We start from the raw sequence: 23264 nt of genomic DNA on the forward strand, positions 1-23264 counted from the left end.
GAATGGAACATTTTCACTTTAGCGTTTTAAATGTAATATAACTGTACCTTGGCGGTTCACACGGTGTAATCGCCAAAGGCGCACTGCACAGTGTTTACATTGAGATGATGTGTTCATTTGGTACATGTATTACTCGTTATATGGCCGCAAAACCACTAGATCACATGCACTTTTAAATGTTTTAATCAGTATTAATAATTAAACAGAACTGCTCTGCGATGGCAGCCACATCCAGCATGCTGCCGGTGTAGGCTCCTGCATCCCGCTGACTCTTTGCAGTATTATACCGGTCTGCTTTCTTAGCATTCGTTTTCTGTACCTGTAGCTGAACTGAGTGACTGCCTGAGTGTGTGAGCGCGTTACATGGGTGCCCTGTCCTGCCTTGGGCCAGCTAGGCGCAGTCACTCTGTAGCCCTGCACACAAACTAGTTGCAAGGACGTTGGCTGATTGACATCATTAGATTGATTAAAAATATCAATAATTAAATAATTATAATAATATGTCTAAAAGACTGGATGGATGGGGGAAATACATATGAAAATACCGTATTACCCCTTGATATCGGAAGGCTTCGACCTTTCATGGCAATGACAGAAGGGAATTAGATAATTAGATAATGCAGCCCAAAAGTGCCATTCATTCCTACTGTTAATGTTCTAATGCATTTACATTGTATTGTCGATTTTTTTTTTTTTTTTGCTTAAATATAATAAAAAGTAGCAATAACCCCGAAAGCAAGCTGCTGACATTAATGTTTTACCTGTATAGCGGTTGCAAAACCGACCACTCACATCACCTGGAGATAATGATGATGATGATTATTATTATTGTTATTCACAAGCAACATTATGATCAGACCACGTAAGTACAAATAAAAAATATAAAACTACAGTAGTTAAATACGCTTTGACTTTGGAGGACGATGGTTCAAATTGTGCTCCCGCTTTTGCTGCTTCTGATGAATGACACATACAATGAACAATAATAAAACTGTAAAGCAAAGAGAAAAAACGCGTGGAAGTGGCTGCAACGTATATTGTAGAGTCAGCACCCCAGGCTTAGTATTCTATCATTTGTGCACGATGTTTAGCCGCAACGCTGTGACATATTAAAAATCCATATTATCGACGATTCCTTTAATAGGAAGTGTTTTTGCACCCACCTCTTTCAGTAGCGACTAGCCATTCATTTCAGCCGCAATTTGACTCTCTCTCTCTCTCTCTCTCTCTCTCTCTCTCTCTCACTCACTCACTCTCTCTCCCCCTTCAATCTCTCTCCCCCTCATATTTTTGCCCCTTACACGAACGGACTAGAATTGCTCAGCTCACGTGGCTCCTAGCCCCTACTTTGATTCGCCTTGCCCTTATTAACTAGAAGAAAAAAAAGGATCGCCCTAACAAATATTCTTTCAGGTCCCCCCTCTTAGACGGAGCGATCAAGTTCAGCTCTGGTTACGTGCGCCGGGACAGAGAGGAGGAGGTGGAGGGGGGTGGAGAGAGAGAGCGCGAGAGACTGCAATATCATTTGTGAATCGCTCAGAGTGCTGCAGATACAGATTGCTAACACATGCAGTGCAAATGCAGGTGAAGAACAGACGCGCACACTGAGAATATGCAGGACTTGGGGAAAAGGCTCCATACTCGGGATCCGAACTACACGGCTTGTCGGAATTACAGTTGTCACTCATTGAGCCCGGCAGCAACACTGTCCAGCAGCTGATGGCAATTTATTTTTTTGGTTCTGTTTTTTGAAAGGCTGTTTTATTCTTAAGTTACTGAAGGAACATGCATCTTGCCCTCTTGGATGTTGTGTAGATAGGCGACGGGACGAGCACACTTTGCTCTCGTTATCACTGCTACTGTGAGGTAAGAAGGCGCACTGTTTAATAAAGTAGCAGTACTTTGGATATAATGTCATTTTTCATTTCATTTCTGTCTTGATCGGACGGCGGATCTGAACGTTTAACCTATTGCTTGGCATGCGAGACTGGAATATAACTGAAGGGGGATCATTTTTGGAGCTGGTTAGTTGAAATACTTTATACACACACATATCCGTAGAAACTGAGCGCTGCAAAGCCCTGGACTTGGGATAAAGTGAATGTTTTTGGAGTGGATGAACACAGCGGGCTATGCATACGAATACGGTGTGTAGAAGCAGAGAAACCAGAGCACAAATCTCAGCCGCTGCAACAAGAAGATCCCCCAATCTCTCAAGATAATGTGTACATTTCTTTCAGTATATATGCAAGATCAGCGTAATAGGTTTACAAGAGATTTCTTTTTCCCACGTTAACAAAAACGACAAGGATTATTTGGATACAAGATTTTTTTTTCTTTTTTTTCAAAGGATGAAAGTCTGCAGCATCTGAAAACCTAGACGCAAGGCTTTTAAAGTCACTGTTTTTTTTAATTAACTGTCTAGTGAACGCGAAAAAAAATTAAGAAAAACGAGTGAACTGTATATCTTGTCACTGGTACTGAGAATATTAGAGACCCAAAAAGCAAAAGAAAGCAACAATCCACAAAAAAGAGAGTACAATAGCAGTTGCTGCGAGCCATGAGGACTATTGGTGCAATGGACTGCCTGCGCTCGTGGGTGCTAGTGCTGCAGCTCGTGCTGACTCAGGCGGCTGCGAAGCAAGTGCTTCGATACCGTCTGGCGGAGGAGGGACCTGCCGATGTCCGGATAGGGAATGTCGCCTCCGACCTGGGCATCGTCGCCGGATCCGGCGAGGTCACTTTCACACTCGAGTCAGGATCTGAATATTTTAAAATTGACAACATCACCGGAGAGCTGAGCACCAACGAGCGGCGCATCGACAGGGAAAAGCTGCCTCAGTGCCAGATGATTTTTGATGAGAACGAGTGCTTCATCGACTTCGAGGTGTCCGTCATCGGGCCGTCCCAAAGCTGGGTGGACCTCTTCGAGGGCAAGGTTATTATTTTAGACATCAATGACAACACGCCCACTTTTCCCTCCCCGGTGCTCACTTTGTCCGTAGAGGAGAACCGGCCGATTGGTACACTTTACCTTTTGCCCACCGCCACTGACAGAGACTTTGGCAGGAATGGCATTGAGAGGTACGAGCTCCTGCAGGACAGCGGGGAGAGCTCTTTGAGCCCAAGCAGGAGAGGGGGAGGAGGAAGCTCCATCTCAGGTGGGGACAGTTTTCCTGCCAAAAGGAGATTTGAACCTGAAGGAGCCAGCAGAAGTAGTGTCTTTGAACTTCAGGTTGCTGACACCACAGATGGAGAAAAGCAGCCCCAGCTCATTGTCAAAGGGGCTTTGGACAGAGAGCAGAGGGACTCTTATGAGCTGACACTTCGAGTTAGAGATGGAGGGGATCCTGCCAGGTCTTCACAAGCCATCCTCCGAGTTCTGATCACTGATGTTAATGACAACAGTCCTCGTTTTGAGAAAAGCGTGTATGAAGCTGATCTGCCTGAGAACAGCTCTCCTGGGACGCCTATACTACAGATAAAGGCCACTGATGCTGACGTTGGTGTGAATGGACAAATTGAATATGTATTCGGGGCTGCCACTGAATCAGTCCGCAGGTTGCTGAGACTGGATGAGAATTCAGGCTGGCTAAGTGTTTTGCATCGCATTGACCGGGAAGAAGTCAGCCAGCTCCGGTTTTCTGTCACGGCACGAGACCGTGGTCAGCCCCCCAAAACAGATAAAGCCACTGTTGTCTTGAACATCAGGGATGAAAATGACAATGTTCCCATCATTGATATCAGGAAGATAGGCAGGATTCCACTGAAAGATGGCATCGCCAACGTGGCAGAAGATGTAGTGGTGGACACCCCTATTGCATTAGTGCAGGTGTCTGACAGAGACCAAGGGGAGAATGGGGTGGTCACCTGTACGGTTGTCGGGGACGTGCCATTTCAGCTCAAGCCCGCTAGTGAAACAGAGGGTGAACAGAATAAAAAGAAATACTTTTTGCACACTTCAGCCCCACTGGACTATGAAGCCACACAGGAGTACAACGTTGTCATTGTAGCAGTGGACTCTGGAAGTCCAAGTTTATCCAGCAATAACTCACTGATTGTAAAGGTTGGGGATACCAATGATAATCCCCCTGTCTTCAGTCAAAATGTGGTGGAGGTGTCCTTTGCTGAAAACAATGCCCCAGGTGAACGTGTTGCTACTGTGGTTGCAATTGATGCTGACAGTGGCAAAAATGCAGAGATTATGTATTCCCTAGACCCTTCCGTATCTGGGATATTTTCCATTGACCCAGATTCTGGTGACATCATAGTCAATACGGTTTTGGATCGGGAACAGACTGAGAGATACGAATTTAAAGTGATTGCCAAAGACAAAGGAACACCTATCCTTCAGGGATCTGCTACGGTTGTGGTGCTGGTTGCAGACAAAAATGACAATGAGCCCAAGTTCATGCAGGACATATTTACCTTTTATGTCAAGGAGAATCTGCAGCCAAACAGTCCAGTTGGAATGGTTACAGTAATGGATGCTGACAAGGGCCACAATGCTGAAATGAGTCTCTTCATTGAGGAAGAGGATGATATTTTTTCTATTGAAAATGACACTGGAACAATTTACTCCACCATGTCCTTTGATCAGGAGCAAAAATCTACCTACATGTTTCGAGTGAAGGCAGTCGATGGTGGGCTTCCCTCCCGGTCAGCTACAGCCACAGTGTCTTTGTTTGTAATGGATGAAAATGACAATCCTCCTACTGTTACCTTCCCAAGTAACAATTCATACACCCTGTTATCCCCATCAAGCAATGTCAGGACAGTTGTGGCTACCGTATTAGCAACTGATAGTGACACCGGCATCAATGCTGTTTTGAACTACAGCATAGTTGGTGGGAACCCCTTCAAACTGTTTGAGATAGACGCAGCCAGTGGGGTCATTTCTTTGGTGGGGAAGCTGGCTCAAAAGCACTATGGGCTACATCGACTTGTTGTACAAGTGAATGATAGTGGCCAGCCATCACAGTCAACTACTTCTCTAGTCCATGTCTATGTCAATGAGAGCATCTCCAATTCGTCAATTGTGGAGGCTCAGATCTCAAGGAGTCTGCACACACCTCTTGCACAAGACATAGCAGGCGATCCAAATTACGATTTTGGGAAACAACGACTCAGTATTGTTATTGGGGTGGTGGCGGGCATTATGACTGTCATCCTGATTATTCTGATTGTGGTAATGGCCCGCTATTGTAGACCAAAGAACAAAAATGGATATGAAGCTGGCAAGAAGGATCACGAGGACTTCTTCACACCACAGCAGCATGATAAAAGCAAAAAGCCTAAGAAGGACAAAAAAAATAAAAAATCAAAGCAACCGTTATACAGCAGCATTGTCACGGTTGAAGCATCAAAGCCAAACGGGCAGCGCTATGATAGTGTCAATGAAAAGTTATCTGACAGCCCTGGTATGGGCCGATATCGGTCAGTAAATGGAGGACCAGGAAGCCCAGACCTGGCGAGACATTACAAATCAAGTTCACCACTGCCCACTGTTCAGCTTCACCCACAGTCACCAACTGCTGGGAAAAAGCACCAGGCTGTACAGGAGCTTCCTCCTGCCAACACTTTTGTTGGGACAGGAGATAACATTTCCATCGGATCTGACCACTGTTCCGAGTACAGCTGTCAAACCAACAACAAGTACAACAAACAGGTAAGAGGATTCCTCTGAGTGGTTTGTGTTAGTTTGACTGCTTGCCTCGATATTTGAAGTCCACAGGCACAGGATTGTAGGTCTAGTGAAAGAACTGGGATTGTAGGCTTACGGCCCTTAAGTACTGGGTCATGGCCATATTGTGCTCTCCCTTGGCTGGTGAATTCATTTCTGAGTCCTCTTGGGATCCTCACTATTTGCTGAAGAAACTCACTTCTAACTGGGATACAAACCCAGAAGCTCCATCACCCGTAAATGATATGCCTTAATTGTTTGGGAGTACCAGGGTGGAATCAGTTTTAGCATAGTTTGAAGATGTCTTTCCCCCCCAACACCACCACCACCTTCATCCTCCCCAAAACCTCATCTGGGTTTGATAAACTGGTCCTCTGCCATGAAACAAACTCACTACCTGTCTTGTCCTAACACCTCAATGTAATTACTGTTTTATGCGTGCTTTGCAGAAAAAGGTGTGCATTATTTACAGATTCCAAGAGCGGCGTTTTCTCACTTCAGCTCTGGTGGCATCCATAAGATCTGCACTTGCATTTCATTTGGGCTAGCATTCGAGAAGTGGCAATCATGCCAGCCCCAGTAAACACAGCCAGGTTAATGCACTTTAAAATAAAACCTTTTATTATCCATTTACTAGGAATGATCACTAACACAGTTTTTTCTGGTCTTTTCTGTGGCAGTCTGATGAATTTTTAATAGTTTTGTTACCCAGTCTAAGCAACTGCTCTGAAATTTCTGAGTGCTGCATCCTGTCATTTTTAGCGTGGTATAGGATTTATTTTATTTTTTTTAAATACATTTATTTATTCCATTTTGTTGTCATGATTGTAATGCATAGGATGAAGGAGCACAGCAGCAAAAAAAAAAAAAAAGAAAAGCAAACCTTAAACAAAGAAGCATTTCAAAAGGGAAATTGCATGGAGTGCAAAGACTGTTGTTTCTTATGTTTTCACTGGCTGTCTCATGAATGATTAATGCAGTACTTTATGTAGTGCAGGGCACCTCTTGCATTCAGAAGCTCTGTTTCCCACTTTGATTTATTTCATTATTTATTTAATGATGGCACACCTATGTCAGTCAGTCAGGAAAATCGATTTAGGGCTTATATAGGTGAGTGAAATTAAACAATTGACCTGTGGTGGAACAAAAGAAAGAGAGAAAGAGGCACCCGCTCTGTGCATTTGTAGCTGTTCTGAACCTACACTATACAGGAAGCGGATGCTTTTGACATTGAATTAATGCACATTAGAATTGGTTTTATTCACAATCAGAGGACAAGAAACTATGGTAACAGGCTCCAGCGCAAAACATTTTAGAAGGATAATTTTAGTTAATTTACTAAAAGCAAAAACACAAACTGCTTTGTCTGTTGTTGATGACAAATCTAAATTCTTAACAGATGGATCTGCATCCAAAAAAGAAAAAGAAAACCTTTTAGGCATCATCTCCTTTAATTTCAAAATAGCAATATAATGCATCTGTTGTCCCCTCAGAGTCTAAACGTGTAATGCGTTATACAGATTTTTAGCCCAACATAATCTCTCTGAAAATCAATCAAAGTCTGAAAAATTCTATCTATCTATCTATCTATCTATCTATCTATCTATCTATCTATCTATCTATCTATCTATCTATCTATCTATCTATCTATCGCTAATGAATGATTCAAACCTATTTGACTTTCTCCTTCTCTGCCCTTAGCTGTTTAATATAAGGAATGCAGCGTTGTGCCCTTCATAGCCTTAACCCCACTTTTGTAGGGCTTGCATGTTCATGGCTATGAAGACAGCATTCTGATGATGCTCCTTATGTTCCATGTACATTGACAGTATGCACATTTGGGAGTGAGTGAGTGTCCCCTATATGTATAGCTGTTGCTTAGTTCCCTGTGTCCCACAGAGGTTGTACTTAAATGAAAATGTAGGAATTCTGCAAGCTACAATGACAGCGTGTTTGCTGTAATTGGCGAGAGAAAGCAGATAAAGCAGAAGTGGCTGGTGCGCAGTTTGTCCTTTTGAACAGAAGGTGCTCCAGTGCGCTTGTAATACAAGTCACCTCCTTCTCCTGAGATAGCCCATAATTTGGCACACGCTGGGTATTGTACGTTTATTTAATCTCCTGTTGGGCTCTTAGACTGTGAATAGTCAGCTTATGAGAACAAAACATTGGGAAACCCAATTGATTTGGGCTATAAAGTGCCTTATAATGACCTTATTTGCATTATTTATTTTTATAAGAATGTAACATTGCCAAACAGAAAAAATCAGTCACTTGTTGGCAATGGGAATTTACCTTTGTTTACTTTGTTTTTGGACGTTGTATGATTATTAAGTGCCTTACATTTTTTGTTATCTTTAATCATTAATGTACCTGAAGTGAGCCTGACAAATGCATCAGGGTTTTAGGAAGACTTTTAATCTTTATCACAAAGGCCATGAATCCCGCCCCACCACCCACCAACCACATCTTATTTCTTTTCTTCTATTCTGTAGCTCAGCCAAAATGTATTGAGGCATATCCAGTGTGACATACAAATTCTTTCTCTTAATAACTCTAGGAGAAGCACATAACATACTCATTATATTTATAAGATGTAGCCTTTGCCAAACAGAATTTTAGCGGTCCTCTTGATTTCACTCAGCTTGGAGTGTTGTGTGTGTGGGGAGGGGATGCCTCGCCTTTTTTGTAAGTTTAAAAATCTTTTAAAGATATTCATTCCACCTTGTTAGCTGATTGCATTTATTAACCATTGCTTGAATTTTGCTTTGTTTTTTGTACACCAAGTGCCTCATTGTCACGCTCTGGCTTCACAGTTTTTGTTTTCTTTGTTTTTTTTTTCTTAATTTTATATGTTTATTTATGTACTTTTTATTTTATTATTATTTTATTCTTTGTATCAATCATTGATGTGGGGAATATATTTTGTTGATTATTTTGCTTTGAAGTTGAAATTGAATGCTTTTCTTGTGACAAATTCTTTTAGTGACTCCTGTATGCTTGCAAAAGAAATAAAGGAATATAAATGTATAATGAAACCCCTGATTGTGTTCTTTAATCCAGTCGATATGCGCTGTATCTACTTTCTCAAAGATTTCAAGCAACAGAAACTAATTACTGCAGGTAATCTTGAGTGATCTCTCCATCTCCTTGAATATTCCCTCTAATTAATAAGATGGGGGTGAGCCTTCCATTCATGAAAGTTTAAAGCTACTGATTAAAAGCATCTGGCCTCTCCTAGTTGCAGATAGCAGGCGGATGTCCTAAAGGGATAGCAGTGGGGGAACAAACTTGCTAATAAAAGGTTACATCCTGAACGCTTTGTGCTCTCTAGTACTCTTGCCATGTGCGCAGTCTGATTTTTTTGGAAGCGTGTTTTGATGAACAGGAGCGGTCCCACAGGAAAGCCTCGCTCGTTGCACCCTGGTGGTTTAAGGTTACCTCATTTTGAGCTCTTCAGTGAAATGCTAACTGAAGTTTGTTAATATAAGATGCACAGGCAGGTATCCAGGCAACTGTAGGGGGGTTTTCAGAAGAAGCCTTTACCTGATAGAAATTTAAGTCCAGGAGTGAATCCAAAAAGAGAAGAGAAATTCAATATGGAAAGTCACAATGCAGCTGTTGTGAAGGAAAATGATACCTGTCATGGGTATCTTCTTTGCTTTCTACTTGATGTGAAGGCTTTTCTAAAGTACCTGGGCACCACGGGAGAAAGTAAAGGGACAGTAAACTGAAGCTTCATCATCAATATCGGTGTGTGTCAGCAAAGTGAGAGTTACAGCATTCACATAGAACTCTCAGGAGAAATCATTGTATTAAAACCCTGCTACCATGTTCTGCAATTTGCAGTCATAGGTAACCTTAAAAATGTGCACTTGTTAGCTTGATGCAGAGAGACAGAGAAAAGAAGAGTAGAATGAATTTGATAACGGCATAATGACCCATTTTTGAAAAATATTTGTTTTATTTCAGGCTTTTAATCCTACATTAATATACTTGTTTTCATGCATAGGAGCTGTAAAAGGAATCATTCTTAGAATATGGGCTAGCATCCCATCTAGGGTTGACCCTGCCTTGCTCACGATGTGCCATTATAGGCCTTTTACTTTAGTACTCAACCTTCAATATTTCAACGCTCCAGAACTTTACCAAACCCTGAAACCCTATGGTCCTCCCTGCGTGAAGTTTGCATGTTCTCCCCGTGTTTTTTCCCCGTGGGTTTCCTCCCACATTCCAAAGACTTGCAGGTTACGTGGATTGGCGGTTCTAAATTGTCCCTAGTGTGTGCTTGGTGTGTGGGTGTCTGTGTGTGTGTGCCCTGCGGGGGATTGATTCCTGCCTTGCGCCCTGTGTTGGCTGGGATTGGCTCCAGCAGACCCCCGTGACCCTGTGTTTGGATTCATCGGGTAGGAAAATGTATGGATGGATGGATGAAACCCTATAGGGGCCCATTGATGGAGGGACCTGTCCAACATTGGTCAATGGACTTGCCAAAAATTGGACAAAAGTAAATTTAGTTAACCAATAAAACTAAAATGTAATAAAAGGAGTGATTAGGGCATTTGATTTTAAACAAGATAGTTCAAAGCCCGCCTCAAATACATCTCATAACTTTCATGTGCTCCATTAAAAAAAAATGTAAGCAAACAAATGTGCCACATTTTAGTGTTTTAGTCACCTCAGTTAAAGGTGTCTGCCAAATTGACAGTAAAATTAATAATGGACTGCATGGCGGTGCCACACTGCCGCACACCCCAAGGACTTGCAGGAGGTTTACTTTCCCAAGTAATCTCTCTCAGTGTGGAGTTAACACATTCTCTCTGTGTCTGGGCAGACTGTCTGATTTTGTCCAAGTCTTCTGACACCAAACTTGAAACACATGCACATTAGGTGCATGTCTGAACAAGTACCAGTATATAACTGTGCTCCTAATGGCCGTGCCCTGTACCCAGTTCAGTAAAAATTAGGCTTTTCCACTCCATGATTCTGTAAAAGAAAAACACCGGAGAAAGGTGGCATAGTAGTACAGTCTTACAAATCAAACACCCTGCATTCAAATATTGTGTTCCATCATCCACTCTCTGAAATTGTTGTTTGAGTATCTGCATGGGCTTTCCTCTAGGTTTTACTCCCATATCCTCTAAGTGACTGTGACTATGTGACTGTTTCGTTATCAGTCTTTTAAAATTATCCCCGTATACATGTGTATCTAAGTCAGAACTCAAATGTAGAGGCACCCCTTCTAGGATTTAGTCCACCTTATAGCCAGGGTTGCCAGCATATGTTCAGGCCCCTCATGACACTGTGTGAAAATGCATGGATATATTTATATATGGGGGAATCAAAAATAGTGTTTATTTACCACATACCACATTTATTTGTTACATTTCTACGCATTTTCAGTACCGCATGTCTCTTTGTAGCTCTCATTGGCTGATCTAATGCAGGCAGTTTGGTGCAGTGGTTAAGGCAAGCAAGTCACTAGACCTGTCTGTGCTCTAATTGGAAAATTAAAAGAAATCTAACCATTTGTCCAATTGTATGTCAGATGCTGTAAGTTACCTTGGGTAAAGGTGTCTGTCAAGTAATACTAGAAAAGGATACAATGGTGTTGGAGAGTTTTAATTTATATCTCCTTAACACAATACCTACATTAGTGTATATTGACTGTTTTTATTTTCTATACAGATTTTTTGAAAATGGATGGATAGATGTGTATGTGTATGTATGCAGGAGATACAGTATATGTGTATTACGGGTATATATATGCCAAGGGAGGAAAAATAGTAAAGAAAGCAAGTAAAGTGGCTATGCACCCACTCATTTATTACTGAACAGACTTAATTTGGTTCAGAAACACAGGAGCTAGAGATAATTCCAAGTACAAGGTAGAAAACAACCCAGTTGTGGGGTACGCTAGTATACACATTCACACTCACTCATACACGGATAATTCAGGCTAAACTAATTAACCTTACATGCACATCTTTAGAGGAGGCCAGAGAAGAACCATGGAGACTTAGGGAGATACAGGAATTCTGGACAGTGGAGCTACGAGGCTTAATGCTAAAATCTGATTTTTTTTTTTTTTTTGAGATTGGCCTCCTTTCATTTGTTTAACTTCCTTCCTTGTCCAGTCGTTGCCCTTGAGGAGTTAGCACATTCTTCCTGTGGCTGCATGGATTCTTACCTGGGTTCTCTGCTTTTCTTTCCCAATGGTGGTTAATAGACACCTCCAAATTGACCCCATTGTGAAAGTGATTGTGTGCATGAGTGGGGCCTGGCCCCCCATCATAGGCTGTTTTCCTGCCTTGTGCCTAGTGCTGCTGGTGTTGGTTTTGACCCCTAAATTGGATTAAGTGTGTTTCAGAATGGTGTGTGATTGTATACACACAAAGTATACCATATGTGGGACAGTTACTAGTTAAAAATAAATAAAATCTTTTTAGCTCATGAGAGAAACACCTCCTGTCAGTGATTCACAATCTTCTCAGAATGTAGCACAGTTTTTACACATTCCATGTAAGTGTATTTGTGTGATTGTTGCTTTTATTGACTTTTGAACATCTGCTGACTTTCATATTCTGCCAAAAGTAGAAACCTGTTTCCAGTCTGTTTATAAATATAAATAAATAAATATAAGCAAAATAGCGTCCACCCTTCCATGTTTTCGAAATGAGCCCAAGGTCCATTTTCATAATCAAATGCAAAACAAAGTATTTTTGGGGGTGTCAGAGTTTCATTGATGTTTTCATTTTCTAAAGGCCCACACAGCACTCATAAAGCTGGTGGAAATTTGATTATCTTAAATATTGCTTCTGCAAGTAAACCTATTTGTGCCATACTTTGATTACTTTTTAAAAGCTTTGCTTGCACTGCGGATGCAGTAATTTCTAAACTAATTACATTTAATTTTCTTTTGCTGTGTTAGCAAGCAAGCCTCTTTTGTTCTTAAATTAATTTGTCTAATGAATCTATTGCAATAGATGTGGTAATTGCTTATTTTGCTTGAATAATTATTTTTAGTTTCCTAGTATACTAAATTCTACCCCAGAACAATAAGGGATATCAAACAGATTTAGCATGTTTGTATTATCTATCGCATGGCGTGTTCTATTATCCTGCTACTGTGCCGCTTACCTTATTGTGCTTTTATTATTTCATGTGCAGTAAGTTTGAGTTCTGGAGATCACTTTCTTTGGTGTGCCTCAGGGCAGTGCAGCAAATAATTACAAATATGTGAATGCTCAAGCGCAGTGTTTTTTGATAACCCTGTTCCTCTCAGTTCCTGTTTTTCATTCTTTCTTCATTTTTAAGATTAAGGTGGTGCAGTCCAAATAGTTCCCAGTATAGATTGTGGATAATATCTTTAGTAATCCGTTTTAAGGGACACTTTAAAACACTTTCAGGAAGAGTGTGGCACACAGCAAGTGATACAAATTGCTTCATACAGACACTGGCACGGACACTTTAATAGTATGATGATAGCTGACATATTTGTAATGCTGTTTAATTATTTGTAAAATATGTCATGGACTGGTTAGGATTTGTTCCTACCTTAAATCCTTTGATGTTGTGATAGGCTGCAGCTCGGTTGTGAACTGGATAATATGATTCATGAAACAAACAGTTGGATAGATGGATATTATAAAAATTATTGGAGAAAATGATATATTTGCAACATCCAATAATTGTTTGAAACAATATTTATAATACTGAATTCTGTGATTTAATCAATTTATTGTCACCAGTTAACCTGGCAGTTGGCTTTGTGCATTTGTCGAAAGATGTGAACTCCACACATAGAAGGATCCCTAGCCTGCATTTGCAATTCTGTGACATATTAACTGTCTGCATGCACCACTGATCCCTTTATTAAAATCTGAAACTGATGTATAGATTTCTGGTATTATTTTATTTGTGTTTATCTAAATAAGAATTTTAACAATACTTATATGCAAAAGTTTGTTTAAGTGGTTATTGGCATTTTTATTAAATTTCTTACTGAGATCTTTCTACTGTACACCTCTCTGTGTTTCATTTAAAAAACAAAAGGCTATATTTTGACTGAGGTATTTTTAAGCTATTACTGAATTTAAATAGACCAAAAGTATTCAAGTTCTGGTTTTCTATGTGTTAATAGATAAATAGTAGCATTGGTAAGACCTTGCTGAATTACACTGGCTAGCCAATTCCTGCATACGCTTAAGTCATTTAAATACATTAGTTTCAGTGTGTTGACTTATCTCTGTAATACAGCCACTTGACAGGCTGAGCAGATGAGAGTGCCGCACAGATATGTAAATAAATAAATAAATAAAAAATTAATGGCTGGTCTGAAGGACAGTGAAAATGAAAGAAAGCTCTCTAAAAAATGAAAGCTTTAAATATACTTTCTTCTCAGAGCTTGAAAAAATATATTTATATTGCCCAATTTATATTTAATTTGCTTTGATTCTTTATATATTACAGAACCTATTATTTTAGGAAAGATATATGCAGTGTATATGTATAGTATGCTGCTATGTACAGTCTACACAGTTTATACAGCACACTGGGAGCAACTATAATGTTATACAACACAGTACATGTATACTCTGTATATATATATATATATATATATATATATATATATATATATATATATATGCGCTTTGTACTTATTTTCATATGTTTTGTACTTATTATGCGTATATTAATATATATATATAGAGAGAGAGAGAGCATAAAACAGCAAGAGAAGTGTTAGGGAAGAAACCTTATTTGTTCGCACTAGGCAAGTTGGAAAAAAGCATCATCGGTGTCTGTTAGATCATCGTCATATCCTTCAGAGTGCCAGAATGATAACAGCTTTTTCTGTTTGGGTTACTTTTATGTAGCTATTGTATGAAGGAGTAGACCCTGTGTTGGGTTGCAAATGGTGTGACTGGCTTTTTTTCAGATAGTCCTCTTCCTTCAAAGGGCAGAAGCGGGAAACAAATCAGAGGTGACAGTGGATCATGGTTGTAACTTCAAAACAAATTGTTCAACAAGATCAAGCTGACACAGAAGAAAACACAATACAAGTAAGGTTTTCTTCACTCAGGGAGCTAAAGACATATGGACTAATTTACGAAGTAGTGTGGAAGAGAGTGATGCTTTAGGGACCTTCAGAACTTGACTCAGCATTCATTTGGAGAGAGCTGGGGAATGAGATTGGCACACCTTGTGGGGTTGAATGGCCTGTTCTCATTAAATTATTCCAGTGTACCTGAATACAAAAAAATTGAGGTAATACAATACAGATGTTGGCCCATAAAATGCCCTGGATGTAAAGGTCCTGGTAATTGTAATGAATCCTGTTTTTTTATCATTTTTATTCAGTTTTTTCAGTTTTGCTCAATTTTCCTTGCATCTAATTTTATACTTAAGAGGATGATGTCATTTGATGCCATTAGATTCTTTGCCTATCATAGGCATTGCTATTTTGTGATTATTTTTATTGACCATGGTTATATTGTTTACAGTTACAATATCCGCTGGAGGTCTTGTTATAAAGATGTCACTTTATGTATTACATCATTCAGCTCCACCTATGAAAGATGGTGACTTTTGCAGTATCTGGCATCCTAGCCTTATAATATGTTGAATTGTTTCCTTGAGTTCACTTTACTGATTTTTGGCTATGGACTTGTTCAGTTTTTGAGTTTGGGAGTTTGACCATTTGCCTTTACCTTTTGAATTCGTAATTAGGACCTTTATTTTGATATTTCATGTTTGATTGTTTTCACTCCCCTTGAATGTTGTTCTGTCCTTTTTGTCAGATCTTTCATCTCCTGATCTTCTTTTTTGTTGTTTAAAATCTAGCAGACACCTAGCCCATGGTGTTTCACATCAGCAATAACAACATTGCTTAAAGACACAAGACCGGCACTGACAGAGAACAGTACTTCCACATGTAATACTAAGAGCCCAGGAGGCAATTACTCCTTCCATTGGGGGAAAATACTAACATTGCCCATACAGAAAAGAGGTTCAGCAGCAAAACTCAATTGCATATGTATGGACGGACTTTATATAGCAGACATGACATGGGGCCTTCCACTTCCATCCACAAGAGGGGTTTACATTGGAGTTGGGAGGACTGGTATAAGCATGAGCTCGCTCTGCAAGAGGAAAAGAAGCAAGGTCGGAGACAGAGCAGCCTGTGCTTACATATGCACTGTGAGGCTTTTGGCTTTGTAGTTCTCCATTTTGTAACCTTTGTCTCCAGTTTTCCTGCACTCTTTGGTAGTTAATGTGTTTTATTGTAATGAACTCTTTATTTAATCCTTTTTGGCCTACTTGGATTATTTGGGTTTGGAGTCTGGTTGAGAGTGGCTTCTGTTATTTACTTTTTTTAATATTTATATATTTATATTTATATATACATATATGGTGGCGCAATGGTAGTGCTGCTACCTCACAGTACGGAGACCTGGCTTCGCTTCCTGGGTCCTCCCTGTGTGGAGTTTGCATGTTCTCCCCTTGTCTGAGTGGGTTTCCTCCCACAGTCCAAAGACGTGCAGGTTAGGTGCATTGGCAATCCTAAATTGTCCCTAGTGTGTGCTTGGTGTGTATGTGTGTGCCCTGCGGTGTGTGTGACCCCGTGTTAGGATATAGCGGGTTGGATAATGGATGGATGGATAATGACTGACTGACATATATATATATATATATATGCTGTATATATCTACCTGTATATTTGTATCATATACAACTAAGGGTAGAAGCACATCTAGTATTTCCTTTTATTACATTATGCTCTAGATGGTAAACTAATTTTTCAACAATAGACCTAATTTACACTCAAAGTATAATTAAAATGTGAGTGACTTACTTATACGTGTGCACTGATCTGATAATGGGAACAAGAGGTGATTTGGCACATTTATCGCTGTAGTGTTGATACTGCAGGTCAATTTGCAGAGTAATCCAGAAAAGATGAGAGTTATACAATAGGAAGCTCAAGGTGAAGTGGTAAGTGAAACGTATTTTGTTAAAAAAATAATTTTTCTGCCACTTGCAAATTCATTTTTGATAAATCCCAAATAAAAAGTCTTTATTCATAATTTGTGAAACATACTTGAAAATGAATGTCTTATTAACAATTAAAGGCAAAGCACTGACAGTGAAAGGAACTTCCTTTTGGTTATGTTTCATTCTGTGTCCTAGGAAGTTTAGCTGGATTCAGAGATGGAAACATAATGGTTGATTAAGTGGCTTTGACTAACTTGACACTTTATTAGAATAATCATATAGTCTGGAATGGCATATGTGCTAAATAAGACATTTTTTTCTTGGAGTGTTAAATTTTGCAGTTGGTGAGAGTGTAAGAAAATGAGGACTTGGTGGCTGGTTGTAAGGCCTACCTTTTGAATTTTGGCATTCATGGCAAGTAAGAGGGCTGGAGGAATTTCACCCTAAGCACATGGAGGAATGTGTGTTTGCATGCTTGTTAGGCCTGTCTGTTCCTGACTATAGTGCCTCACCTCAGTAATTTACAGAGCCTGGTTTTCCCCTAACTTGATTGAAACTTTTGAATTTTGAATTTAAATACACTCAACTGTGTCATGTGTGCCAAGAGAGGCTTTGTGACATTTGTCATAATTCTGATGATATTTCAATGCTCCATGCCTGAGATGTTGGAGCTGAGGTTGATTTATTTATTTATTGTTTGTTTGTTTGTTTTCCATAGCTAACATTTATTCTCTAGGCTCATCTACTGCCCTGTGTCATCTTATATCGTTTAAGTACAGTCTTGTAATAATTTAGCTATACATAGCAATGTTCTGAGTGCACCTCATTCTGTTCATTCGCATTACTGTGTTGAGCACTGCCATACATTAATGAGACTGGATTCAGAGGTTTCAATGGATTTCTCCACCATGACATTTTACTTCTCTTTACTATATAATTCCAAACATAAATAGTGCTCCCAGTTTATGTATGTTATTAGTGGTAGTAAATAAACAGTGTAAAAATAGTTATGCTGAATGGGAAATCCAAAATATTCATGTAAAAAATTGGATGTCACATCATACAAATAACCGCTCGGTTTCATTTTATTTTTGGTATTGCACAGTTCTTTTTGTAAGTCAACAACACTGTAAACATTCATAAATGTAATAGATAAAATAAAATAGAAAGTAGCACACACTAACACAAAGGCACCATGCAGACATGATATAAATGGTTTGTGCCTGTATGTACTGTACATAAGAGCATACATACAGCATAAGAAATTTTATAGATGAGAGGATTCCATTCAGTCCATCAAGCTCATTTGTTCAGCTAGTAGGTAAAGATATATATATATATATATATATATATATATATTGACAGGTGGCCTGGGCCCTCTCCCGGCCGAGAGGTCAATATAATGGAAGGACCCACAGTGTTAGATGGCAGCCTCCCTGGGTTGCAGCGGCACCTTGAATTCCCGTGGGGCTCCATGGGAGTTGTTGGGTTCTGTGGGGGGTGACAGGTGGAGCTGCATAGCCCTGTTTTGGGTTTCCACCACACCTGTGACTACCAGGCGTGACTATATGTTTATACGTATATAGGCACAGTCCACATGGAACTTTCAAGTTCTCCATATGTCTATTGTGTATTTTTTTTCTGTGGGTATCTTGGTTTCCTCTCACATATCGAATGACATCTTTTTTCAGATAATTGTCACCTCTAAAGTGATATTGTCCTGCAATGGAGTAGTGCCCTATCCAGGACTGGCACCCAAAGATAAACACTGAATCTCTAGAAATATGAACCAAGTAAGCAGGTTAGAAAATTGATGATAATAATAATATTATTAATACTTTTTACTAATCACTTTTCCTACATAGAAATTCAGCTCAAGGTGAATTCAATAAATTTCATAAATTAATAAATATAGCGGTAAAAAGACAAAACATGATTAGAAAATAACACAAACAGATATTGTATAAAAATAAATATACTAAAATATAATAAACATGATACAGTTGATACTTGACTGAAAGACTTTAAACAATTTTCTAGTAGTAGCATACATAGTATATATCTTAATAGTAACACATTGGTGCCACTGTTTGATAGTTGTTGGCCAGTATTGTCTGCTTAAAATTTGTGTTGCTGTCATGAATGGTGTGCCCACGGGCACTTCTCATACCCTTAAATAAATATGTAAACACTGCATTACATATTTAGCTGTGTGCAAAATGTGTAGTATGCTTCTGCTCAGGTTAAGGGCAATTTAGAGTGTTTCATCAGAGCCTGTGAAAAGATCATAGGCTGTAAGTTGTATACTGTTATGCAAGTTTTATATGAATCCTGGGTAAGGAAGTGTGCTGCAAAGATAATTGCTGATCTGACTCACCCTGGGTATCACCGATTCCAAAGGCTTCCCCCCAGCAAACGCCTGTATGCAGTGAAAGCTAAAATAACAAAATCACCTAAACAGTTTTCTTTTCCACATGCAGTTCCACTACCCAGGCCTGAGTTTCTATTCAGTATTCATGAATACCTGCATACTGGATTACCTGGGCTTTCCTTTTTTTTTTCTTTTTCATGTTTCATTCTGTTTTATCTGTTTAGGTTCTGTGTTGACCTTGTATTCTCCATCATAGTCCATCTTTTTATACTTCTCTTTCTTGGATTTTGAGTTGTTCTTGCATGTTGCATTAATACTACCAAGACTAATTCCTAGTACACATTAGTGTACTTAGCCAAAAAAAGTGAATTCTGATTCAGATTCTGAAAACAGCACATGAACAGAGAAGTAAGCATTCAGTTCTATTAACATTTTTGGTCAAATTTCAATGTATGTTCCCAAAAGTATCAATAAAATAAGAATTTAGAAATTAATTAGTTTTATAAGCTAAGGTCAGCTATTAAGGGTGGAGAAAAAAACCTTTTCTTGGCTTTAGTGTCTTTAGTGTCAAGGCCACTGCCATTGTCAATGTGGAGTTTGCATGTTCTCTATGTGTTCTCTTTTCCCAGGTTTTCCTTCCACGTTTCTAAACTTATGGTGGTTAGGTTTATTAATGATACAAAAAATGGACTGTGATAGACTGGCTCTCAGTCCAGAGCTGCTTTATGCTTTTCACTTTATACTGCCAGGTCCCGGCGACATATGATTCCCAGTTGGATTAAATAGGGTTAAAAATTATGTATTATTTTATTCTGACTTACACATAGCCAAATACTGTATGCCATACAGTGGTTACATATTTACTTAAAGGTAAAATTCCTATTTAAGAGGAGTGAACTGTAAAAATAGTTATGTGGAAAAGAAGCTCTATAACTCCAAGGCAGATAGTCAGTGGCACCCAAAATGTAGGTGGGCAATGGTTAGTGGGCAGTGTACCCTAGACATTTAGTGGTAGCACTGCTGCCTCGCAGTTAGGAGACCTGGGTTCGCTTCGAGTTTGTATGTTCTCCCCATGTCTGCGTGGGTTTCCTCTGGGTGCAACGGTTTCCTCCCACAGTCCAAAGACATGCAGGTTAGGTGCATTGGCGATCCTAAATTGTCCCTAGTGTGTGCTTGGTGTGTGAATGTGTGTGTGTGTGTTTCTGCGCCCTGCCCGGGGTTTATTCCTGCCTTGTGCCCTGTGATGGCTGAGATTAGCTACAGCAGACCCCCGTGACCCTGTGTTAGGATATAGCGGGTCGGATAATAACTGACTGATTGACATGACTGTTCAAACTCTTTAGGTCAAGTATATCCAATATCAGGTAACATGACAAAGTAATGGAGACATAAGCAATACTGTACTTCCTTACAGTTTTGGGAAACATGGTTCTGATTTGTGCCTGTTCACTATCTTTCTATGGATCTGTCTCACTACTCTTGTTTTCCTCCCACATTCCAAAGGTTGCGCAAATTAGTGGTGATGCACTGCGGTGAAGGTTAGTTCTTGTCATGTGTCCAGTGTTGGGTGTAGCCTGCTGTAATTATAAAATGAGATGAAGCAGATCAAATAATGAATGGATAGATGGGTTCAGTATGTTAATTTATCAATGCATAAAGAATGATTCTCAACGTCTATGCTAAATGAAGGCTGACAATTAAATTCCCACCTCTAATTTATTTGCAGCATATAAGTATATATACACACACAAATACACACAAATGTGCTGTCTTGGAAACCTTACTAAAAGTAACAGCTGATATTATTAGGGAGCTTTACGTAAAAACGCACAAGAAGATAAATATAGCTTTTACTTTAAGAATTCTCACTTGAAAGATAATCTAGGCTACAATGCAATGCAGGAAGTTAGCACTTTCTCCTGTTTTCATCCATCCATCCATCCATCTATTTTCTAACCCGCTGAATCCAAAGACAGGGTCACGGGGGTCTGCTGGAGCCAATCCCAGCCAACACAGGGCACAAGGCAGGAACCAACCCTGGGCAGGGTGCCAACCCACCGCAGGACACACACAAACACACCCACACGCCAAGCACACACTAGGGCCAATTTAGAATCGCCAATCCACCTAACCCGCATTAACGGTGAATATTAAGTTGCCTACATTTATTTAGTTTTTCAATATAATGACTTTATATTGTACCTTAAGCTTCATTGTTAAACTTTGAGTTTGCAATGACCTGAATCAATAAACTCTAATTCTTCCTCAGTTACATTAAGTCATTGGTCCATCCATCCATCCATCCATCTTCTGAATCTGATTCTTCCATTAGAGTTAGGCAGGGGGATTTATTGTGGTATGGTAGCACTGCATGCTGGGCAGAAGTCAACTCAGGGCATGAGGTCAGTCTATCACAAGGCACACTCGCACACACATCAACACTTTCTGAAACTAGGCCAGTTTATACCCACTCTTTAACTCTGAATGCAGTCTCCCTAGGTTTATCATACTGTTCCTAACAGATTCTTGTTTTCCTCTATTGAAACCCCCATGCCCTTGTTTATTAATAGTCAGTGATGTACCACACAGACTAGTGTCACCTGTAGTTCTGTGGGTCATAACTAAGGAACAATAAAAGTGACTTAAAAATCAATTTTAATTGATGGAATTATTCCGAAGCTGACAAAAGTCAGAATATCCAACGATTTGTGAGGGCCAAGAATGACAAACTACAGAAGACACTTTTTAAAAAATCATGCTTTAATGTCTGGCATCATGGGAAAGAAGAAGGAGAAAACAGGAAACATGTTAATCTTCAATGTTACGTTTTGAAGTTTAAAATTACGTTATGAATAAAACATTGGAAGCTCAATCATGTAAAGAAGTAGGAACTCCAAAAAAACAAAAAATGTGCACAAGATGTTTTCCTTTAAGTTTGCATCAACTTTGGATATCTGCAGTTGTTTCACATGCCTCAGGCAGTGCTAGTTTAAACAGAACATCTAGCAACGTGTCTCAACAGACTTTAATGGAAGTTTAATAAACTCTCTGTTCTCTTGTGAACTCTGTGTTATTCTAACAGACTCTGCCAGGAATGAATACGCACTTACTAAACTAAATAACTGACCAAAGAATTCAAATAAATCCAGTCAATAAAGCAAATAGTACTTAGGAGAGCTGACAACAGTCTATTCTTAAAAATCATGACAACAGAGCATAGAGAAATTATCACTTCAGTGAGTTTTTTGCTGACAATTAATGTAATTACATTTTCATCAGCCACCTCTTTATTTCATAAATATTTAAGAGTCGTCTTTGTTTAGTTGGAAACTTGAACTCATTTACTTTTAGATCTCAACATTATAAATATCATCTTACTATGTTACTATGATGTACCTCTGAAAATACATATAAACATTTTACAGGTATCTAGCAGCTCATCTGGCACACATTTAATTAAAATCAATTAACAACGTGGCATTGCTTAATTTTAGAATGTAAATAAGACATTTTTTAGTAGTTGCCCTTTTGAAGCCCAACATAAGCAAGTACTAGAATGTGAGAGGTCTATCCTATTTTTAGTTCATATTCAAACACTTTCTGAACTCACTTTTTTATTTAGGAACCAGCAGCATTAGGCAGGCAAAGCCCTGAATGTGATGACAGGCTGTAGTTGTACTTCCATAGCTGGTAGTCTGGAAAGGCCAAAAGGACAAGAAAAAGAAGTCAGAAAATTATGAGAAGTCAAGAAACTAGCAATAGTCAAAAACAACAAGCCAATAATATCCGTTGTCAAGCCCAAAATGTATTCCAAAAGGAAGCAATTTCATAAACTGTAACAAAGCCAATAGTCATAACCAAAGGAATCTACAACGAATGTTCAAGCAAAACGTTTAGAAACTGTAACAGAAGTCCATTTGGTGTCAGTTTAAGCAGTGTCGATGACATCATAAATGGCGACAAAAGATAAGTGTGACGTTAGCAAAGGACAGCAGTGTCATACCAACTATTGTTCAAAATGTCAATGCCTACAAAAAGAGAAAAAGGCAACCCAAAATAACAAAGTAATAGTGGTAAAATAAATAACACCAAAAACCAAATGAAATAACAAACCCATATTGAATCTAAACTCCCTATAATTACATACCAATGGAAAATATTTGTTATTTCCCAAAAAAACTGTAAACTTCACATTCATAGGGTTTAGTCTTTTAC

The 23264-nt window shown here is 39.2% G+C and overlaps 1 protein-coding gene across 7 annotated transcripts in view; it reads left to right on the forward strand.

Annotated features, from left to right (window-relative positions):
* Window positions 1-1285: 1285 nt before the first annotated feature.
* Window positions 1286-23264, forward strand: part of pcdh7b (protocadherin 7b) — a 471284-nt gene continuing 449305 nt past the window's right edge. For 5 of the 7 annotated variants that reach the window (XM_039751269.1, XM_039751265.1, XM_039751266.1 and 2 more), the window contains exon 1: window positions 1286-5668. In XM_039751269.1, the coding sequence (XP_039607203.1) occupies window positions 2561-5668 (3108 nt within the window). In that variant the 5' untranslated portion in view covers window positions 1286-2560. The remainder of the gene's footprint in view (window positions 5669-23264) is intronic. The other 2 variants (XM_039751263.1, XM_039751264.1) reach the window with 1 other exon arrangement.

Source organism: Polypterus senegalus, chromosome 4 (assembly GCF_016835505.1).
Source record: "Polypterus senegalus isolate Bchr_013 chromosome 4, ASM1683550v1, whole genome shotgun sequence".
NCBI classification, from domain to species: domain Eukaryota; kingdom Metazoa; phylum Chordata; class Cladistia; order Polypteriformes; family Polypteridae; genus Polypterus; species Polypterus senegalus.